The 22,603-nt window shown below is 48.8% G+C and overlaps 1 protein-coding gene and 1 long non-coding RNA gene across 3 annotated transcripts in view; one reads left to right on the top strand and one right to left on the bottom strand.

The window, feature by feature from the left end:
• Positions 1 to 22,603, top strand: part of LOC128685014 (uncharacterized) — a 323,567-nt gene that overhangs the window by 150,804 nt on the left and 150,160 nt on the right. The gene's annotated exons all lie outside the window — the stretch shown is intronic.
• Positions 5,238 to 13,460, bottom strand: LOC128684715 (sericin 1-like). Its single transcript, XM_053770986.2, has 2 exons — positions 13,433 to 13,460; positions 5,238 to 9,378 (listed from the first exon to the last, which is right to left on the bottom strand). Exons 1-2 carry the CDS (start codon positions 13,451 to 13,453, stop codon positions 5,641 to 5,643), a joined length of 3,759 nt encoding a protein of 1,252 aa, XP_053626961.2. The 5' UTR covers positions 13,454 to 13,460; the 3' UTR covers positions 5,238 to 5,640.

Below are 22,603 nucleotides of genomic sequence, written 5' to 3'. Positions count from 1 at the left end.
GGCTTCTTCAGTCAAGTACAGAAAAGTTGATAGAAGCAGAAGATACTATGGAACAACGCTCTTCTCCAGACTGAGGGACTGACCACCTCAAAACTTTAAGGGTGATGGACTGATTACATCGTCTTCAAGTATCTTCTGCTTCTATCAACTTTTCTGTACTTGACTGAAGAAGCCTACTGTGTAGGCGAAACGTTTCATAATAAAGATACCTAACTGTTGCATATGTGTCTTACCTAACAACCTGTCGGTATTTTATACCATTTTAATGTTCAATCTTTTCCAATACATCATTCCAAGTATCTACCTCCACAACTACGACCATCAAGGACATCACCAGTAGTAGACAGGACAAGCTTCCATCCTCTGCAGGGGTATACATAATCTCTTGTAATGACTGCAACAAATTATACGTGTAAAGTAAAAGGACACAAGTGCAACTAATGTGACATTTATTGTGGCAACGTTTCGCTCTCCAGGAGCTTTATCAAGCCATTGATAAAGCTCCTGGAGAGCGAAACGTTGCCACAATTAAATGTCACATTAGTTGCACTTGTGTCCTTTTACTTTACATATTGTCGGTAATTCTACCAACTTTATTACAAATTATATGTGGGCGAAACATCAAGAGACCTCCAAACACGTATTTCAGAACACCAATATGCAAGCAGGACTGACGATACAAGGAATGCCTGTGTACAACATCGCAATTCACACAACCATTTAATTAACTACAGAAACTCAAAACTTATCGCCACAGAAGACAACACTCAATACCGAAGAATCCTGGAATCATCGCTTATCTCTATAATCAACAATTTCAACCAGAACAATGGCTTCTATAACATAGCTGAACCACTTGCCAAGAAACTTCTTCATGGCTATCCCACATAAGAACATAGAACACTGCAGAAGGTCTACTCACAACTTGTCCAATACCCCTACCAAGCTACCCAAGATTTTAGACTATAACCCCACCCGGTAGATCATCAGATGCAGCATTCTCCACCTGACCTCAACATTCTGAACCTGACTATAAATACTCCCGTACCTTCCACCCAGGTAGATCTGTTTGTGACTTGAAAAAGCCCACTGTGTGGGCGAAACGTTGTCAATAAAGGATCACATTAAACTGCATATGTGTTTATGTTTCCATTGTGTCGGTATTTTATACCATTTATTTTCACTACACAATTGGCTTCTTCAGTCGAGTACAGAAGAGTTAGCAGAAGCAGTAGAGATTTGAGGACGATGTCATCAGTCCATAATCACCCTTGAAGATGTAGTTTTGAGGTAGTCAGTCCCTCGGCCTGGAGAAGAGTTCTGTTTCATAGTTTAGAACAATGTGAAGCTTCACATTGTGCTAGACTATGGACTGATGAGACTGCTAAGGGCGTTAGATACCTCAAAGGCTATGGGGCCAGATAATATCTCTCCATGGGTCCTGAGAGAGGCAGCAGCTGCACTATGTGTACCAATAACAACAATCTTTAACGCATCTATGGAAACAGGGCGACTACCTGAGATATGGAAGACAGCAGATGTACTCCCAGTTTTTAAAAAAGGAGACAGACACGAAGCATTAAACTACAGACCAGTGTTACTGACATGTATGCAAAGTCATGGAGAAGAGTATCAGGAGAAAGGTAGTGGAGCACCTAGAAAGGAATGAGCTTATCAGCGACAACCAGCACGGTTTTCAGGGACGGGAAATCCTGTATCACAGACCGACTGGAGTTCTGTGACAGGGTGACAGCAGTAAAACAAGCGAGAGAGGGGTGGATAGATTGCCTTTTCTTGGACTGTAAGAAGGCCTTTGACACAATTCCACACAAGAGATTAGTGCAAAAGCTGGAGGACCAGGCAGGGATAACAGAGAAGGCACTGCAATGGATCAGGGAATACCTGTCAGGAAGACAGCAGCGAATCATAGTACATGGAGAATGTGTCAGAGTGGGCGCCTGTGACGAGCGGGGTTCCTCAAAGGGTCAGTCCGAGAACCGGTGCTGTTTCTGGTATTTGTGAACGACATGACGGAAGGAATAGACTCAGAAGTATTCCTGTTTGCAGATGATGTGAAGTTGATGAGAAGAATTCAATCCGACGAGGACCAGGCAGAACTACAAAGGGATCTGGACAGGCTGCAGGCCTGGTCCAGCAACTGGCTTCTGGAGCTCAACCCCATCAAGTGCAAAGTCATGAAGATTGGAGAAGAGCAAAGAAGACCGCAGACGGAGTACAGTTTAGGGGGCCAGAGACTACAAACCTCACTCAAGGAAAAGGATCTTGGGGTGAGTATAACAACGGGCACATCTCCTGAACTGAAGCGCACATCAATCAAATAACTGCTGCAGTATGCGGGCGCCTAGCAAACCTAAGAACAGCATTCCGACATCTCAATAAGGAATAGTTCAGGACCCTGTACGCTGTGTACCTTAGGCCTATATTGGAGTATGCAGCACCAGTTCGGAACCCACACCTAGCCAAGCACGTATGGAAATTAGAGACAGTGCAAAGGTTTGCAACAAGACTAGTCCCTGAGCTAAGGGGCATATCCTAAGAGGAGAGGTTAAGGGAAATCGACCTGACGACACTGGAGGTAAGGAGAGTTAGGGGGAAGGGGAAGTATGATAACGACATATAAAATACTGAGAGGAACCGACAAGGTGGACAGATAGGATGTTCCAGAAATGAGACGCAGTCACAAAGGGTGATAGTTGGAAGTTGAAGACTCAGATGAACCATAGGGATGTTAGGAAGTATTTCTTCAGTCACAGAGTTGTCAGGAAGCGAAATAGTCTGGTAAGTGATGTAGTGGAGGCAGGATCCATTTATAGCTTTAAGAAGAGGTATGATAAAGCTCATGGAGCAGGGAGAGTGACTTAGTAGCGACCAGTGAAGACGCGGGGCCAGGAGCTGTTACTCGACCTCTGCAACCACAGCTAGGTGAGTACAACTGGGTGAGTACTCACACACACACACACACACACACACACACACACACACACACACACACACACACACACACACACACACACACACACACACACATAGCTTTAAGGAGAGGTATGATAGAGCTCACGGTTCAGGGAGAGTGACCTAGTAGCGACCAGTGAAGAGGCGGGGCCAGGAGCTTGGACTCGACTCCTGCAACCTCAACTAGGTGAGTACAAGAGTACAACTAGGTTGAGTACACACACACACACACACACACACACACACACACACACACACACACACACACACACAGTGGAATAGCCTAGAAAATGACGTAGTGGAGGCAGGAACCATACACAGTTTTAAGACGAGGTTTGATAAAGCTCATGGAGCACCTAGTAGCAACCCCAGGGGCTAGGACTCGACCCCTGCAACCACAAATAGGTGAGTACAAATAGGTGAGTACACACACACACACACACACACACACACACACACACACACACCTACAACAGGCCTAGTGTCTAATCGACATGTGCCTTGGACAAAATGGTACACACACACACACACACACACACACACACACACACACACACACACACACACACACGGAGAGGTGTTTGTCTTTCAGTGTATATACACTGAGAGTTTACTTAATCCCTGTTTTAGAGATCAAAGTGTTCTTGACAAGTGGTGAATAGATGACATGCAGCCTTAATGACCCTCTAGTTGGTAGGCTTTAAACGCCATTAACCATAATTTTTTTGTGGTTAATGCCGTATACACCAAGAGGTTTATACACCATTAATGATGTATACACCAAGAGCTGTATATCTCAGTGTATATACACTGAGATTTTACTTTAATCCTTATCTTAAAGGAGAGTATTCTTAACTGGTTGTGGTCGAGTGACGTGCAAACTTAATGACTTCAAATACTTGATATAATTTATGTCGATTAACCATAGTTTTATTTGACCAACTGGAAGACCTGGTTTATTTGTATCTGGAGGTATGATGAGTACTGGTGGATGACACTCACTCTAGCATTATCTGTGTTGTATGATAGTGCTAAAATGTATATCTATGTCAGTGCCAGGAATGCTGTATTATTAATCTACAGTTTGGAAAGGAAACTTCAGACGACGTTTCGATTCTTCCTTGACCATTTTTCAAGCCATATTTGTGGTTCATGTTCAGTCATTTTATCACTGGTTCTTAACCCTGAGTACCTGTACCCCCCTCCTCCCGGGGGGGTACGGAAAGAAAACCCTGAGAATACGAAACTGGAATAAATATGATCACCGCCAGGGAGAAGTTGTCAGCCTTCACACAAAAAATCCCCATTTGGATAACTCACATTTACAACGAAAACTTTTGCTAATTTCCCGTCATTCAGTGAAGCTGACTGAAGAGAAACATCATTTGCAGGAAGGGATTCAGTGTTGCAGAAGTTTCTGTCAAGGTTGTGTAGGGAAGCAAATTCATGGAATCTTGATTCAGAGGACATCTCGGCAATGTTCTTCACTACTACTGACCCGTCCCTCGGGTATAACCTACTTCCATTGGGGAATCCCGCCTACCAGTGACGACTGTCTTCGTCTGCTACACGTCCATTACCACTGACGCCAGTATATTATAAGCGCCAACCTTCTTGCCTGTGCTGCAGACTCTTCTCGACTACGGTGAGGGACTGATTACCTCATCTTTTGTATATAATTCTACTGTCTTTCAATTATGTCCTTGACTTTGTATTGATAAAACCACTGGATGGCGAAACGTCTACAGTAAAGATACCCAGGTGTTGTATATGTGTCTAATTTCCAGTAGACCTGCTGCAGTGCTCATTCATTCTTATGTGTGGTATAAACCTATACCACACATAAACCTCCGCCTATATATATAATGTCTTTCTACCTCTGTATGTTAGAAGTGATCAAGGTCCCAGGACCGAAACGTTTTCTAATAAATATGTTATAGTGTTTGCTTACGTGTCTTTCTAAACCATTCTTATGTGTGTCTGTATTTGTGTGCATTTGTATGTATGCATTTTAGTAAATCCATAGAAGACAGAAACACGAAATTTGAGGAGCAGTATATTTCGATTTTTAAGTGAAGTCGTCTTCAAGTGCTCTTCACGGATTGTCAGGTAAATACAGTTTCATCTGCTGAAGATGATCTCAGTTGCAGATCGGAAAATACATGTAAACATTCATGTTTGTTTTATAGTCGGGCGTGCTCAGTCATTGAGAAGTGTTCATTACACTTTAACTTTCCCAGTTATATAGGGATAAATAATAAAAATTGATTATGCTTATATTTAATGTTATGTCAGTACATACGAGTCTGCTAATTATTACATTTACTCTCTGTATATAGTATTCGGTTTTGAGCACTATGTAGTTTTTTAATAAACCAAATGAAGCATATTCAAAGAATTCGACTCCAGAAGTTAAACCAGAAAAATAACTTCAGAGCAAGGAATGTGGTTAATTAGACAGTCAAGAATCATTGTTTGAAGTAATTGTGTGTTGTCCAGTGACTAGTTTGATAAACATTTTATATTTACGGAACCAGTTTAATAACTGAGACATTCATCTTTACCCTTTGTTACAAAGTCGATACTGACACCAGCCTTGTAAGTTTTTCAGTATCCATTACGAAGCAAAACATCTGCCTCTGACAGAGTTGTAGATCCAGCACATGTCTAGGAAGCAACCAGCAGAGTGTCACCCTCGGCAATGAAACCAATTTTAGATCCCGCTTTATAGTTAATTGTTCTTGTACGTCCATCATCAGCACGGAAGCTATACCGTCCCTTGACGTTCAGGTTAGAATCAGCTTCTTCAGAGCGAGAACTGCTCGGTGCTTCATAGTTGAAGGAGTAACTTCCATCAGGCGAAGAAGAACTTCTAACCTTAACTTCACCTTGTGTTCCATCAACTGAATATAAAACGGCTGCGTCTGGAGCAGCTGCTGATCCGACCGAAGCTTCGGGAGCAACGGGCAGGAAGTCACCCTCAGCGATGAAACCAGTTCCAGAACCCGCTCTGTAATTGATGGTTCTTGTGCGTCCATCATCAGCTTGGAAGCTATATTTTCCCTTGACGTTTAGACTAGAATCAGCATCTTCGGAGCGAGAGCTTCTTGGTGCTTCATAACCGAAAGAGTAACTTCCGTCAGGTGAAGAAGAACTTCTTACCTTAGCTTCACCTTGTGTTCCATCGATTGAATATAAAACGGCTGCGTCTGGAGCAGCTGCTAATCCAACTGAAGCCTTGGGAGCAACGGGCAGGAAGTCACCCTCAGCGATAAAACCGGTTCCAGAACCCGCTCTGTAATTGATGGTTCTTGTGCGTCCATCATCAGCTTGGAAGCTATAACGTCCCTTAACATTCAAGTTAGAGTCGGCGTCTTCAGAGCGAGAGCTGCTTGGTGCTTCATAATTGAAAGAGTAACTTCCATCACTAGAAACTATACTCTTCGCTCGAGCTTTTCCTCGTGTCTCAGCAGCTGAATATGAATCGGCTGCCTCTGGAGCAGCTGCTGATCCAACTGAAGCCTCGGGAGCAACGGGCAGGAAGTCACCTTCAGCGACGAAACCGGTTCCAGAACCCGCTCTGTAGTTGATGGTTCTTATGCGTCCATCATCAGCTTGGAAGCTATATTTTCCCTTGACGTTTAGGCTAGAATCAGCATCTTCGGAGCGAGAGCTTCTTGGTGCTTCATAACCGAAAGAGTAACTTCCGTCAGGTGAAGAAGAACTTCTGACCTTAGCTTCACCTTGTGTCCCTAAGGTGGAATATAAAACAGCTGCCCCAGGAAATGCTGCTGATCCAGTAAAATCCTTCGGAGCAACAGGCAAGAGATCACCTTCGGCAACAAAACCAGTTTCAGAACCCGCTTGATATTTAATTGTTCGTGTTTGTCCATCATCAGCCTGGAAGCTGTACTTCCCCTTGACATTTAGCCTAGAATCAGCAACTTCAGAGCGAGAGCTGCTCGGTGCTTCATAACCGAAAGAGTAACTTCCATCAGGTGAAGAAGAGCTTCTCATCTTAGCTTCGCCAGGTGTTTCAGCAACTGAGTACAAAACAGCTGCTTCTGGAGAAGCTGGAGGTCCGACTGAAGCCTCGGGAGCAACAGGCAGGAAGTCACCTTCGGCGATGAAGCCAGTTTCAGAACCCGCTCTGTAATTGATGGTTCTTGTACGTCCATCATCTGCTTGGAAGCTATAACGTCCCTTAACATTCAAGTTTGAATCGGCGTCTTCAGAGCGAGAGCTGCTTGGTGCTTCATAATTGAAAGAGTAACTTCCATCAGGTAAAGAATAACTTCTGACCTTAGCTTCACCTTGTGTTCCATCGATTGAATATAAAACGGCTGCGTCTGGAGCAGCTGGTGATCCAACTGAAGCCTCGGGGGCAACAGGCAAATCACCTTCGGCGATAAAGCCAGTTTTAGAACCTGCTCTATAATTGATGGTTCTCGTGCGTCCATCATCAGCCTGGAAGCTATACTTGCCCTTGACATTCAATCTAGAATCAGCTTCTTCAGAGCGAGAGCTGCTCGGTGCTTCATAGTTGAAGGAGTAACTTCCATCAGGCAAAGATGAACTTCTAACCTTAGCTTCACCTTGTGTTCCATCGATTGAATATAAAACGGCTGCGTCTGGAGCAGCTGCTAATCCAACTGAAGCCTTGGGAGCAACGGGCAGGAAGTCACCCTCAGCGATAAAACCGGTTCCAGAACCCGCTCTGTAATTGATGGTTCTTGTGCGTCCATCATCAGCTTGGAAGCTATAACGTCCCTTAACATTCAAATTAGAATCGGCGTCTTCAGAGCGAGAGCTGCTTGGTGCTTCATAATTGAAAGAGTAACTTCCATCTCTAGAAACTATACTCTTCGCTCGAGCTTTTCCTCGTATCTCAGCAGGTGAATATGAAACGGCTGCCTCTGGAGCAGCTGCTGATTCAACTGAAGCCTCGGGAGCAACGGGCAGGAAGTCACCTTCAGCGACGAAACCGGTTCCAGAACCCGCTCTATAGTTGATGGTTCTTATGCGTCCATCATCAGCTTGGAAGCTATATTTTCCCTTGACGTTTAGGCTAGAATCAGCATCTTCGGAGCGAGAGCTTCTTGGTGCTTCATAACCGAAAGAGTAACTTCCGTCAGGTGAAGAAGAACTTCTGACCTTAGCTTCACCTTGTGTCCCTAAGGTGGAATATAAAACAGCTGCCCCAGGAAATGCTGCTGATCCAGTAAAATCCTTCGGAGCAACAGGCAAGAGATCACCTTCGGCAACAAAACCAGTTTCAGAACCCGCTTGATATTTAATTGTTCGTGTTTGTCCATCATCAGCCTGGAAGCTGTACTTCCCCTTGACATTTAGCCTAGAATCAGCAACTTCAGAGCGAGAGCTGCTCGGTGCTTCATAACCGAAAGAGTAACTTCCATCAGGTGAAGAAGAGCTTCTCATCTTAGCTTCGCCAGGTGTTTCAGCCACTGAGTACAAAACAGCTGCTTCTGGAGAAGCTGCAGACCCAACTGAAGCCTCTGGGGCAACAGGCAAATCACCTTCGGCGATGAAGCCAGTTTCAGAACCTGCTCTGTAATTTATGGTTCTCTTGCGTCCATCATCAGCCTGGAAGCTATACATGCCCTTGACATTCAGTCTAGAATCAGCTTCTTCAGAACGAGAGCTGCTCGGTGCTTCATAGTTGAATGAGTAACTTCCATCAGGCGAAGAAGAACTTCTAATCTTAGCTTCACCTTGTGTTCCATCGACTGAATATAAAACGGCTGCGTTTGGAGCAGCTGCTGATCCAACTGAAGCCTCGGGAGCAACAGGTAGGAAGTCACCCTCAGCGATAAAACCGGTTCCAGAACCCGCTCTGTAATTGATGATTCTTGTGCGTCCATCATCAGCTTGGAAGCTATAACGTCCCTTAACATTCAAGTTAGAATCAGCGTCTTCAGAGCGAGAGCTGCTTGGTGCTTCATAACCGAAAGAGTAACTTCCGTCAGGTGAAGAAGAACTTCTGACCTTAGCTTCACCTTGCGTCCCTAAGGTGGAATACAAGACGGCTGCCGCAGGAGCAGCTGCTGATAAAGCTGTAGTTGTTGGAGCAACAGGCAAGAAATCAGCTTCGGCGACGAAACCAGTTTCAGAACCCGCCGTATAACTGACAGTTCTTGTGCGTCCATCATTACCTGTAAAGCTATACCGCCCCTTGACATTCAGGCTCGAATCGGCGTCTTCAGAACGAGAACTGGTCGGTGTTTCATAGTTGAAGGAGTAACTTCTATCAGAACCAAATTTCTTGAACACGCCACCCGAAGGAAGTAAGCTGTACCTGATGCTTTCCCTTCCTATGATCTCAGAATTTGGAGATGTATATGATGGTAGATTCTGTGCTGTCACCGTTGTCATGGACAACACTGCCTGAAAGTATTACTGAAATTTAGTGTCTTCATTATTTATTTTGATGTAAATAGTCCTAGAATCCATCACTAAGCTACATTAACTATTGAACCCATCAGTTTACTATATTAATCCCACGTTTATTAAATTTAAATCTTATGAGTGATAAATATTTCAGATTCTTTTTATTTGTTTCTTATTTCAATAATTTAATTGTTGCTCATGAAATTACTTGTTGATACCAGAGATAGGAAGTGACTCTTAAAAGTAAATATATTCATATATGTCTAACGTTTTTGTAATAACTGACAAATTTGTTTTCGTTCAGTAAACAAAGTTACTTTCACTTTATCAAGTGAATCGTTATGGGGTTTGACTCTTAAAAACTTAAAATAAATAGAATAATAAATTCTGATAGCCTTGCTGTAGAGAACATTACGGAAGAGGTACGTTGCAGAAGAATGTTTTTATTCTGACGAGACGCGAAATATATACACCGCGAAGTGTATATCTCTCACTGTATATATGCTGGGAGTACTTTAATCCCTATTTTAGTGATTCAAGTACTCTTGACTGACAGTGAACAGGTTACGTGCAACCTTAATTAATAACCCTCGTGTAGTCGATAAGCTTCAAACTCCATTAACCACTGGGACGGGGTGGGTGTCCCGTAGCTCGATTGCTAGCGTACTCACCTCACACTCAGGTCCGGAGTTCGAATCTCCGGTACGGCTGGAAAATATCGGTATAAAATGGGTACCTGGGTGTTAGTCGATTGGTGTGGGTCGCATCCTGGAACAAAACTAATCTAATTTGCCCGAAATGCTCAGGTATACGAATTGGCTTTCTATATAGTAGTATGTCACTGATAACAGCTAGGCCTGTATACCTTGTACATGTGGAAATAAAGATATTATTATTCTTGTCTGCTATAATTTGATTTTTGCTTTGATCTGCACCCTTATCCAAATTTCTGCTTATTTTTCCTCATGTATACTTCTGCCAGACAGCTTACAAAGGAAGACTACATACTCCTGTCCAGGCTGCTGCTGGGTGTAGTTCCAACTCATCCCACAAGACAATACATTAATTATGTAAGTGAACAATGAAAACTTCCATAGGTAACTCTTCGATTAAATAAAAATATCCACTTGAAGGCTTTTGTATTATTATTATTATTATTAGTAGTAGTAGTAGTAATAGTAGTAGTGCTCAACCGATGGTTAGTGGTGCTGAAGGTTAGTGGTGCTGATGGTTAGTGGTACTCATGGTTAGTAGTGATGGTTAGTATTGTTGATTGGTTACGGGTGCTGATGGTTAATGGTGCTGTTGACTGGTTAGTGGTGCTGATGGTTAGCGGCGTGTCTGTCACAATAACATACTGAAGCTAAGTTTTTGTCAGTGACATTCACAATTTTCACATTCTTATATTGAAGGGGAAGCCTTACATCCGTAGGGGAGGGGTAGCCTTACTACGCCTGAGGAAGGAGGGAGAACGGGTTTCTCAGGCTTGATGTAAGTAGAGGGGTTGTTCATCTTCCTTGTATCACGTGCCCCTCAAGAGTGCCAGGCCACAATCCCCATGTTCCTCCTCGAAGGGTTTGTTTCCGCAAAAATTTTTAAATGACTGGAATTTTCAAGGAGATATTTCATGTGCCGCTTACTACATAGGCTAACACTGCACTCAGCGTCAATGGTCAGCGAAGTGAGACAAATCTAATTTTAATGTGTAGGGTGTTGGAAGCTTAGTTATGCGCACTTAAACTATTTTTTATTAAAGGTTGATTGATTAAAGGGGTGGCCCGTGGCCTGTTAGGCAACGCTCTCGCTTCACACGCTGTGGTTCGATTCCAGGCAAGGGTGGAAACATTGGGCGTGTTTCCTTACACCTGGTGTCTCATTCACCTAGCAAGCTAGTAGGTACCTGGGTGTTAGTCGACTGGTGTGGGTCGCATCCTGGGGGACAAGATTTGGACCCCAATGGAAATAAGATAGTCAGTCCATCGATGATACACTGACTTTCTTGGGTTATCCTGGGTGGTTAACCCTCCGGAGTTAAAAATCCAAACAAAATTTTATCTTAAAGCCTATGGACTATACTAGGGTCATTAAGGCTGCACTTAACTCCTCCACCAGACAAGAATACTTTATCCCTAAAATAGCGATTGAACTCTCGGCATATATACAATAAGATAAATACACCTCTCGGTTTATATGTCAGTATTAATGCCTCATTTATGTAACAACTTTTATTTATAATGTGTCCAGAGTTATTGTTTCAATATCAATACCATGTATCTGACCTCATTAAGAATTACTCCCACTCTAAGTCAAATATTTCGCTATCATCATCATCATCGTCGTCGTCGTCGTTATTAAGCAGGCAAACCTCAACCTCAGAATAGCCTTCAGATATGTGTATGGTGAAATGCTGAAGAAATAATGACAACACAAATTAGACCAGAACTGGTATACACAACTGTATTAGTGTCCTCACATTAAAAAAAAAAAACCCCAGATATACAAAGTTCAGAGACATGGTACAAAATTCCTTGCAGATCTACAAAATATTAATTACAAAGATTGAAAAGGTCATCGTTGACTGCTAAAAAAGAAAATTAGGATACGTGATAACCGCATTCAACTTCAAAAAAGTATTTTAGAAGGTAGGAACGGCAGATTTCTTAGCACCATCAGGAAGAACACGACGCTACAACTGTTAACTAAAAAAAAGTAATGCCAAGGTATTTACAAGAAATTGTTTTATAAAATGATTGAAACTGTTGGAATGAACTCAGACGAGGAAGCACGTGCTATAACCACTAGTAAGTAAGTAAGTAAGTTTATTCAGGTATACACAAATACAGTTACATAGAATTGTCATACATAGCAGCATATGTGTAGAGAACCTGGGATAACCCAAAAAAGTCAGACAGAGTGACTTATTTTCATTGTACATTGAGAAGGGGACACCAACAGCATAACTCTTTGTTCCTGTAACTATAATTGTTGTAACAGGTGGTGGTGCGACTATCTAGTGATATTATTATCAGACATTCCAGTCTTTTGACTCTACTCTGATTTACTTACACTGCAACTTTAGTTTAATAATTCGAGAAAAAATACATGTAATTAATGCATGATGTTCGGTAACATAACTTTCGAAATATATATGGATCTAATGTATACATTCAATGAGATTTATGTTAAACAACCCACTGATTTCTAACTTCATCCGGGTTTGAAGAGTGTTTTCTTAGTCGCCGGTCAGCCTCGTGAGTTCTACATCGATTTACAGTGTTGGTGCACGGAACTTAAATAACTTTACCTTTAAGCGTAAGCACAAACTGAGCTACACCTGCGAGTGTGTCTATCAGCGTATAAGACTTAACAGTTTACTTTAATCCTTATTTTTGGGATTAAATTATTCAGGTCATGCAGTGAAAAGGTTACGTGTAGCCTGAATAACACAAATGTAATCGAGAGGCTCTAAACACCACTTACCCTTTAAACCCCCATTACAAACAGCCTTATAAACAATTGTTGAAAACATCACCAACACGTTGTATTATGCACGTACAAAAATACTGGGTTCACGGGACTCATCTGAGCGTCCCTTCACTAGGAGTCTTGCTGCCGGTGAAGGGCTCGTGATTCCTTGAATCGCACTTTCCGTTTCGCAGTCGCTGTGTGATCCTTACCACGGGTTTAGCGCTCCCCATAAAGATAAATGTGATCATATGGGCATTGCGTAGCGATTAGATGATAATATTCAGAATTTTTTTTTCATCATTATTTGCTAAGCTTTAAATATCATAACTATTCAACATATAGACGAAATAAGGCGACGCTTCGATCCGTCCAGAATTATTATCAAGTCGATAAGTTCAGGGTAGATCGAAACGTTGTCTAGTTTCATTTCCAGTTTTTGGCTTATTTGTGAATTGTTCCAGCTATGATGTTTCACTTGTCATAGCATTGTGATTTTCACAATATCGCGACTTTTATTCGTTATTAATATATAAAAAAAAAAATATAAAATAAGCCAGGATACAATAGCCTTCGAGATACTCACTATCACAGCCCAAGTCACCATGGTTGAAGATTCTTCAAGTGACCACTGCTCCAGTTGCCTACCATTATATATGCTGGTGTGAGGGCGTGGTGTGACCCCTTGGCCACACCTCTTGCTCCTCTGATGCTTCTTATCCCTAACTGGTTGCCAGTTTTTGTGAAGACTAGTACAGCCCCAAGAGAACTAACCAGGTGTATTCCCTGCTTGGATTTATTAATAGAGTCTCTCCTCTTGTCCTTAGAATATTCTCGTACAGAAACGTCGAAAAAAAATTATTACTAAGGTTAATAAAATTAAATGTTAATCAAAATCGTTATGCATTGCATAAATTGTTCGTTTAATTTTTATAGGGACAGAGAAAAATGCGTTTTCATAGTTTTTTTTTGCCTGGTTTGTGGTATTTCAGCCGCCCTTACTAGGCGCTCTCAAACATCCCCTGGCAATATAAATAATTATAAGTTATACGTCAAAATTGTTACGGTTCTCATGGCTGTTCGAGCAGATGAGACGACCTTGGAGGAGTGGACCTAATTCTGGCAAGAACAAGATAATCTTGGACCGGCTGAGGCACAAAAACCTTGAACAGGACGGTAACAAGGCTGGGAGAGTATCGTCTCCACCCTCTCAAAGAAGGTTCCTCGCTGCCAGTGAGGAGCTCCTGATATAAGGAACAAGACTTCTCTGCTTTCTTAGAATTCATTCCCCGGGAGTTGTATGACCCCTAGGGGTTTAGCGCTTCCCTCTAAATATAATCATATAATACTGTTTCTAATGCTGGTTCAGGGAGCAGCATCCTCTGAGCGCTGGAAGCTGCATCCTGTCCTGTCAAAGTTCGTCAAGAACGTTTTGTTTGTAACGGTCTAATTTATCTAAGGCTCCGTGATGTACACAACCGCAACAATTATGGTGTGTGATTAACAATTCGCAAACAGACCTGGGGTCTGATGCCGAGTTTGCAGGTTCCAGTCCTGCTATGTACGTAGAAATAATGTTTGTATGTATATATGTATATATATGTGTGTGTGTGTGTGTATCTATATATACATACATATAAATGGCGGGTCCACCTCATGGTACAAATATGTAGACTCTCAGCCGAGGTAAATTAAGTAAAAATGACTTCAAGGAGAAATATTGAGATTTTTCATCGTGGCTGTATAAACATTCTACTTCTACCAACCCAGCTTGGGTACATAAATATATATGTATACTGTACAATGGTACAGCTTACATAGAAGCTACGACTTGAAGAAGCTATAACTATATATATATATATATATATATATATATATATATATATATATATATATATATATATATATATATATATATATATATATATATATACTGAGATGATCAACAGTTTACAAACGGGCGAAATTATTTACAAACATTATCTCTCAGTCCACAGTAGGATTCGAATCTGCACTTAGCATCAAAGTACGTAGTGGATAAAATATTGCGTACTTTGATGCTGAGTGTGCAGGTTCGAATCCTGCTGTGAACTGAGATAATGTTTATATACTGAGATGAATATACCCTCCACTTGTACATTCAGTGTTCTTCTCAGCGCACACACATCGATTGAAATATAATTTTCGACACAGTTTCTACAAGTTAAAACTTCTTCAAGTCGTAGCTTCTATGTAAGCTGTACCATTGTGCAGTATACATATATATTTATGTACCAAAGCTGCGTTGGTAGAAGTAGCTGGAACAAGTCACAAATAAGCCAAAAACTGGAAATGAAACTAGACAACGTTTCGATCTACCCTGAACTTATCGACTTGATAATAGTCCTGGACGGATCGAAGCGCCGCCTTATTTCATCTATATGTTGAAAAGTTATAAGAGAGGAGTGCAGAGGAGAGAAGGAGAGAGATTTTTGAAGATATTAAGCGAGTTTTGAACCAAGTAATAGAGTATATTTGTTGTGGGGGGCATGCTAGGCAAGTGTGGGGTGCCAGGGGCATGCTAGGCAAGTGTGGGGTGCCAGGGGCATGCTAGGCAAGTGTGGGGTGCCAGGGGCATGCTAGGCAAGTGTGGGGTGCCAGGGGCATGCTAGGCAAGTGTGGGGTGCCAGGGGCATGCTAGGCAAGTGTGGGGTGCCAGGGGCATGCTAGGCAAGTGTGGGGTGCCAGGGGCATGCTAGGCAAGTGTGGGGTGCCAGGGGCATGCTAGGCAAGTGTGGGGTGCCAGGGGCATGCTAGGCAAGTGTGGGGTGCCAGGGGCATGCTAGGCAAGTGTGGGGTGCCAGGGGCATGCTAGGCAAGTGTGGGGTGCCAGGGGCATGCTAGGCAAGTGTGGGGTGCCAGGGGCATGCTAGGCAAGTGTGGGGTGCCAGGGGCAAGCTAGGCAAGTGTGGGGTGCCAGGGGCATGCTAGGCAAGTGTGGGGTGCCAGGGGCATGCTAGGCAAGTGTGGGGTGCCAGGGGCATGCTAGGCAAGTGTGGGGTGCCAGGGGCATGCTAGGCAAGTGTGGGGTGCCAGGGGCATGCTAGGCAAGTGTGGGGTGCCAGGGGCAAGCTAGGCAAGTGTGGGGTGCCAGGGGCAAGCTAGGCAAGTGTGGGGTGCCAGGGGCATGCTAGGCAAGTGTGGGGTGCCAGGGGCATGCTAGGCAAGTGTGGGGTGCCAGGGGCAAGCTAGGCAAGTGTGGGGTGCCAGGGGCATGCTAGGCAAGTGTGGGGTGCCAGGGGCATGCTAGGCAAGTGTGGGGTGCCAGGGGCAAGCTAGGCAAGTGTGGGGTGCCAGGGGCAAGCTAGGCAAGTGTGGGGTGCCAGGGGCATGCTAGGCAAGTGTGGGGTGCCAGGGGCATGCTAGGCAAGTGTGGGGTGCCAGGGGCATGCTAGGCAAGTGTGGGGTGCCAGGGGCATGCTAGGCAAGTGTGGGGTGCCAGGGGCAAGCTAGGCAAGTGTGGGGTGCCAGGGGCATGCTAGGCAAGTGTGGGGTGCCAGGGGCATGCTAGGCAAGTGTGGGGTGCCAGGGGCATGCTAGGCAAGTGTGGGGTGCCAGGGGCATGCTAGGCAAGTGTGGGGTGCCAGGGGCCTGCTAGGCAAGTGTGGGGTGCCAGGGGCATGCTAGGCAAGTGTGGGGTGCCAGGGGCATGCTAGGCAAGTGTGGGGTGCCAGGGGCATGCTAGGCAAGTGTGGGGTGTCAGGGACATGCTAGGCAAGTGTGGGGTGCCAGGGGCATGCTAGGCAAGTGTGGGGTGCCAGGGACATGCTAGGCAAGTGTGGGGTGCCAGGGCCATGCTAGGCAAGTGTGGGGTGCCAGGGGCATGCTAGGCAAGTGTGGGGTGCCAGGGACATGCTAGGCAAGTGTGGGGTGCCAGTGACATGCTAGGCAAGTGTGGGGTGCCAGTTGCATGCTAGGCAAGTGTGGGGTGCCAGAGACATGCTAGGCAAGTGTGGGGTGCCAGGGACATGCTAGGCAAGTGTTGGGTGCCAGGGACATGCTAGGCAAGTGTGGGGTGCCAGTTGCATGCTAGGCAAGTGTGGGGTGCCAGAGACATGCTAGGCAAGTGTGGGGTGCCAAGGACATGCTAGGCAAGTGTGGGGTGCCAGGGGCATGCTAGGCAAGTGTGGGGTGCCAGGGACATGCTAGGCAAGTGTGGGGTGCCAGGGGCATGCTAGGCAAGTGTGGGGTGCCAGGGGCATGCTAGGCAAGTGTGGGGTGCCAGGGGCATGCTAGGCAAGTGTGGGGTGCCAGGGGCATGCTAGGCAAGTGTGGGGTGCCAGGGACATGCTAGGCAAGTGTGGGGTGCCAGGGGCATGCTAGGCAAGTGTGGGGTGCCAGGGGCATGCTAGGCAAGTGTGGGGTGCCAGGGGCATGCTAGGCAAGTGTGGGGTGCCAGGGGCATGCTAGGCAAGTGTGGGGTGCCAGGGGCATGCTAGGCAAGTGTGGGGTGCCAGGGACATGCTAGGCAAGTGTGGGGTGCCAGGGGCATGCTAGGCAAGTGTGGGGTGCCAGGGGCATGCTAGGCAAGTGTGGGGTGCCAGGGACATGCTAGGCAAGTGTGGGGTGCCAGGGGCATGCTAGGCAAGTGTGGGGTGCCAGGGGCATGCTAGGCAAGTGTGGGGTGCCAGGGGCATGCTAGGCAAGTGTGGGGTGCCAGGGGCATGCTAGGCAAGTGTGGGGTGCCAGGGGCATGCTAGGCAAGTGTGGGGTGCCAGGGGCATGCTAGGCAAGTGTGGGGTGCCAGGGGCATGCTAGGCAAGTGTGGGGTGCCAGGGGCATGCTAGGCAAGTGTGGGGTGCCAGGGGCATGCTAGGCAAGTGTGGGGTGCCAGGGGCATGCTAGGCAAGTGTGGGGTGCCAGGGGCATGCTAGGCAAGTGTGGGGTGCCAGGGGCATGCTAGGCAAGTGTGGAGTGTCAGGGGCATGCTAGGCAAGTGTGGGGTGCCAGGGGCATGCTAGGCAAGTGTGGGGTGCCATGGGCATGCTAGGCAAGTGTAGGGTGCCAGGGCATGCTAGGCAAGTGTGGGGTGCCAGGGGCATGCTAGGCAAGTGTGGGGTGCCAGGGGCATGCTAGGCAAGTGTGGGGTGCCAGGGGCATGCTAGGCAAGTGTGGGGTGCCAGCGGCATGCTAGGCAAGTGTGGGGTGCCAGGGCCATGCTAGGCAAGTGTGGGGTGCCCGGGGCATGCTAGTCAAGTGTGGGGTGCCAGGGGCATTCTAGTCAAGTGTTGGGTGCCAGGGACATGCTAGGCAAGTGTGGGGTGCCAGGGGCATGCTAGTCAAGTGTGGGGTGCCAGGGGCATGGTAGGCAAGTGTGGGGTGCCAGGGGCATGCTAGGCAAGTGTGGGGTGCCAGGGGCATGCTAGGCAAGTGTGGGGTGCCAGGGACATGCTAGGCAAGTGTGGGGTGCCAGGGGCATGCTAGGCAAGTGTGAGGTGCCAGGGGCATGTTAGTCAAGTGTGGGGTGCCAGGGGCATGCTAGGCAAGTGTGGGGTGCCAGGGACATGCTAGGCAAGTGTGGGGTGCCAGGGGCATGCTAGTCAAGTGTGGGGTGCCATCGACATGCTAGTCAAGTGTGGGGTGCCAGGGGCATGCTAGGCAAGTGTGGGGTGCCAGGGGCATGCTAGGCAAGTGGGGGTGCCATGGGCATGCTAGGCAAGTGTGGGGTGCCCGGGGCATGCTCGTCACGTGTGGGGTGCCAGGGCATACTAAGCAAGTGTGGGGTGCCAGGGGCATGCTAGGCAAGTGTAGGGTGCCAGGGGCATGCTAGGCAAGTGTGGGGTGCCAGGGGCATGCTAGGCAAGTGTGGGGTGCCAGGGGCATGCTAGGCAAGTGTGGGGTGCCAGGGGCATGCTAGGCAAGTGTGGGGTGCCAGGGGCATGCTAGGCAAGTGTGGGGTGCCAGGGGCATGCTAGGCAAGTGTGGGGTGCCAGGGGCATGCTAGGCAAGTGTGGGGTGCCAGGGGCATGCTAGGCAAGTGTGGGGTGCCAGGGGCATGCTAGGCAAGTGTGGGGTGCCAGGGACATGCTAGGCAAGTGTGGGGTGCCAGGGGCATGCTAGGCAAGTGTGGGGTGCCAGGGACATGCTAGGCAAGTGTGGGGTGCCATTGACATGCTAGGCAAGTGTGGGGTGCCAGGGGCATGCTGGGCAAGTGTGGGGTGCCAGGGACATACTAGGCAAGTGTGGGGTGCCAGGGACATGCTTGGCAAGTGTGGGGTGCCAGCGACATGCTAGTCAAGTGTGGGGTGGCAGGGACATGCTAGGCAAGTGTGGGGTGCCAGGGGCATGCTAGGCAAGTGTGGGGTGCCAGGGACATGCTAGGCAAGTGTGGGGTGCCAGGGACATGCTAGGCAAGTGTGGGGTGCCAGGGGCATGCTAGGCAAGTGTGGGGTGCCAGCGACATGCTAGTCAAGTGTGGGGTGCCAGGGACATGCTAGGCAAGTGTGGGGTGCCAGGGGCATGCTAGGCAAGTGTGGGGTGCCAGGGACATGCTAGGCAAGTGTGGGGTGCCAGGGACATGCTAGGCAAGTGTGGGGTGCCAGGGGCATGCTAGGCAAGTGTGGGGTGCCAGGGGCATGCTAGGCAAGTGTGGGGTGCCAGGGGCATGCTAGGCAAGTGTGGGGTGCCAGGGGCATGCTAGGAATGTGTGGGGTGTCAGGGGCATGCTAGGCAAGTGTGGGGTGCCAGGGGCATGCTAGGCAAGTGTGGGGTGCCAGGGGCATGCTAGGCAAGTGTGGGGTGCCAGGGGCATGCTAGGCAAGTGTGGGGTGCCAGGGGCATGCTAGGCAAGTGTGGGGTGCCAGGGGCATGCTAGGCAAGTGTGGGGTGTCAGGCGCATGCTTGGCAAGTGTGGGGTGCCAGGGGCATGCTAGGCAAGTGTGGGGTGGCAGGGGCATGCTAGGCAAGTGTGGGGTGCCAGGAGCATGCTAGGCAAGTGTGGGGTGCCAGGGGCATGCTAGGCAAGTGTGGGGTGCCAGGGGCATGCTAGGTAAGTGTGGGGTGCCAGGGGCATGCTAGGCAAGTGTGGGGTGCTAAGGGCATGCTGGGCAAGTGTGGGTTGCCAGGGGCATGCTAGGCAAGTGTGGGGTGCCAGGGGCATGCTAGTCAAGTGTGGGGTGCCAGGGGCATGCTAGTCAAGTGTGGGGTGCCAGGGGCATGCTAGGCAAGTGTGGGGTGCCAGGGGCATGCTAGTCAAGTGTGGGGTGCCAGGGGCATGCTAGGCAAGTGTGGGGTGCCAGGGGCATGCTAGTCAAGTGTGGGGTGCCAGGGGCATGCTAGGCAAGTGTGGGGTGCCAGGGACATGCTAGGCAAGTGTGGGGTGCCAGGGGCATGCTAGGCAAGTGTGGGGTGCCAGGGGCATGTTAGTCAAGTGTGGGGTGCCAGGGGCATGTTAGGCAAGTGTCGGGTGCCAGGGACATGCTAGGCAAGTGTGGGGTGCCAGGGGCATGCTAGTCAAGTGTGGGGTGCCAGGGACATGCTAGTCAAGTGTGGGGTGCCAGGGGCATGCTAGTCAAGTGTGGGGTGCAAGGGGCATGCTAGGCAAGTGTGGGGTGCCAGGGGCATGCTAGGCATGTGTGGAGTGTCAGGGGCATGCTAGGCAAGTGTGGGGTGCCAGGGACATGCTAGGCAAGTGTGGGGTGTCAGGGGCATGCTAGGCAAGTGTAGGGTGCCAGGAGCATGCTAGGCAAGTGTGGGGTGCCAGGGGCATGCTAGGCAAGTGTGGGGTGCCAGGGGCATGCTAGGCAAGTGTGGGGTGCCAGGGGCATGCTAGTCAAGTGTGGGGTGCCAGCGGCATGCTAGGCAAGTGTGGGGTGCCAGGGACATGCTAGGCAAGTGTGGGGTGCCCGGGGCATGCTAGTCAAGTGTGGGGTGCCAGGGGCATGCTAGTCAAGTGTGGGGTGCCAGGGACATGCTAGGCAAGTGTGGGGTGCCAGGGACATGCTAGTCAAGTGTGGGGTGCCAGGGGCATGCTAGGCAAGTGTGGGGTGCCAGGGGCATGCTAGTCAAGTGTGGGGTGCCAGGGGCATGCTAGGCAAGTGTGGGGTGCCAGGGACATGCTAGGCAAGTGTGGGGTGCCAGGGGCATGCTAGGCAAGTGTGGGGTGCCAGGGGCATGTTAGTCAAGTGTGGGGTGCCAGGGGCATGCTAGGCAAGTGTGGGGTGCCAGGGACATGCTAGGCAAGTGTGGGGTGCCAGGGGCATGCTAGTCAAGTGTGGGGTGCCAGGGACATGCTAGTCAAGTGTGGGGTGCCAGGGGCATGCTAGTCAAGTGTGGGGTGCCAGGGGCATGCTAGGCAAGTGTGGGGTGCCATGGGCATGCTAGGCAAGTGTGGGGTGCCAGGGGCATGCTAGTCAAGTGTGGGGTGCCAGGGCATACTAAGCAAGTGTGGGGTGCCAGGGGCATGCTAGGCAAGTGTAGGGTGCCAGGGGCATGCTAGGCAAGTGTGGGGTGCCAGGGACATGCTAGGCAAGTGTGGGGTGCCAGGGACATGCTAGGCAAGTGTGGGGTGCCAGGGACATGCTAGGCAAGTGTGGGGTGCCAGGGATATGATAGGGAAGTGTGGGGTGCCAGGGCCATGCTAGTCAAGTGTGGGGTGCCAGGGACATGCTAGGCAAGTGTGGGGTGCCAGTTGCATGCTAGGCAAGTGTGGTGTGCCAGAGACATGCTAGGCAAGTGTGGGGTGCCAGGGACATGCTAGGCAAGTGTGGGGTGCCAGGGGCATGCTAGGCAAGTGTGGGGTGCCAGGGACATGCTAGGCAAGTGTGGGGTGCCATTGACATGCTAGGCAAGTGTGGGGTGCCAGGGGCATGCTGGGCAAGTGTGGGGTGCCAGGGACATACTAGGCAAGTGTGGGGTGCCAGGGACATGCTTGGCAAGTGTGGGGTGCCAGCGACATGCTAGTCAAGTGTGGGGTGCCAGGGACATGCTAGGCAAGTGTGGGGTGCCAGGGGCATGCTAGGCAAGTGTGGGGTGCCAGGGACATGCTAGTCAAGTGTGGGGTGCCAGGGACATGCTAGGCAAGTGTGGGGTGCCAGGGGCATGCTAGGCAAGTGTGGGGTGCCAGGGACATGCTAGGCAAGTGTGGGGTGCCAGGGACATGCTAGGCAAGTGTGGGGTGCCAGGGGCATGCTAGGCAAGTGTGGGGTGCCAGGGACATGCTAGGCAAGTGTGGGGTGCCAGGGACATGCTAGGCAAGTGTGGGGTGCCAGGGGCATGCTAGGCAAGTGTGGGGTGCCAGGGGCATGCTAGGCAAGTGTGGGGTGCCAGGGACATGCTAGGCAAGTGTGGGGTGCCAGGGACATGCTAGGCAAGTGTGGGGTGCCAGGGGCATGCTAGGCAAGTGTGGGGTGCCAGGGGCATGCTAGGCAAGTGTGGGGTGCCAGGAGCATGCTAGGTAAGTGTGGGGTGCCAGGGACATGCTAGGCAAGTGTGGGGTGCCAGGGACATGCTAGGCAAGTGTGGGGTGCCAGGGGCATGCTAGGCAAGTGTGGGGTGCCAGGGGCATGCTAGGCAAGAGTGGGGTGCCAGGAGCATGCTAGGCAAGTGTGGGGTGGAAGGGGCATGCTAGGCAAGTGTGGGGTGCCAGGGGCATGCTAGGCAATTATGGGGTGTCAGGGGCATGCTAGGCAAGTGTGGGGTGTAAGGGGCATGCTAGGCAAGTGTGGGGTGCCAGGGACATGCTAGGCAAGTGTGGGGTGCCAGGGACATGCTAGGCAAG

This window comes from Cherax quadricarinatus, chromosome 5, assembly GCF_038502225.1.
Source record: "Cherax quadricarinatus isolate ZL_2023a chromosome 5, ASM3850222v1, whole genome shotgun sequence".
Taxonomy (NCBI): domain Eukaryota; kingdom Metazoa; phylum Arthropoda; class Malacostraca; order Decapoda; family Parastacidae; genus Cherax; species Cherax quadricarinatus.
The sequence above is the reverse complement of the archived record's forward strand: the minus strand, read 5'-3'. Positions and strand labels throughout refer to the sequence as shown.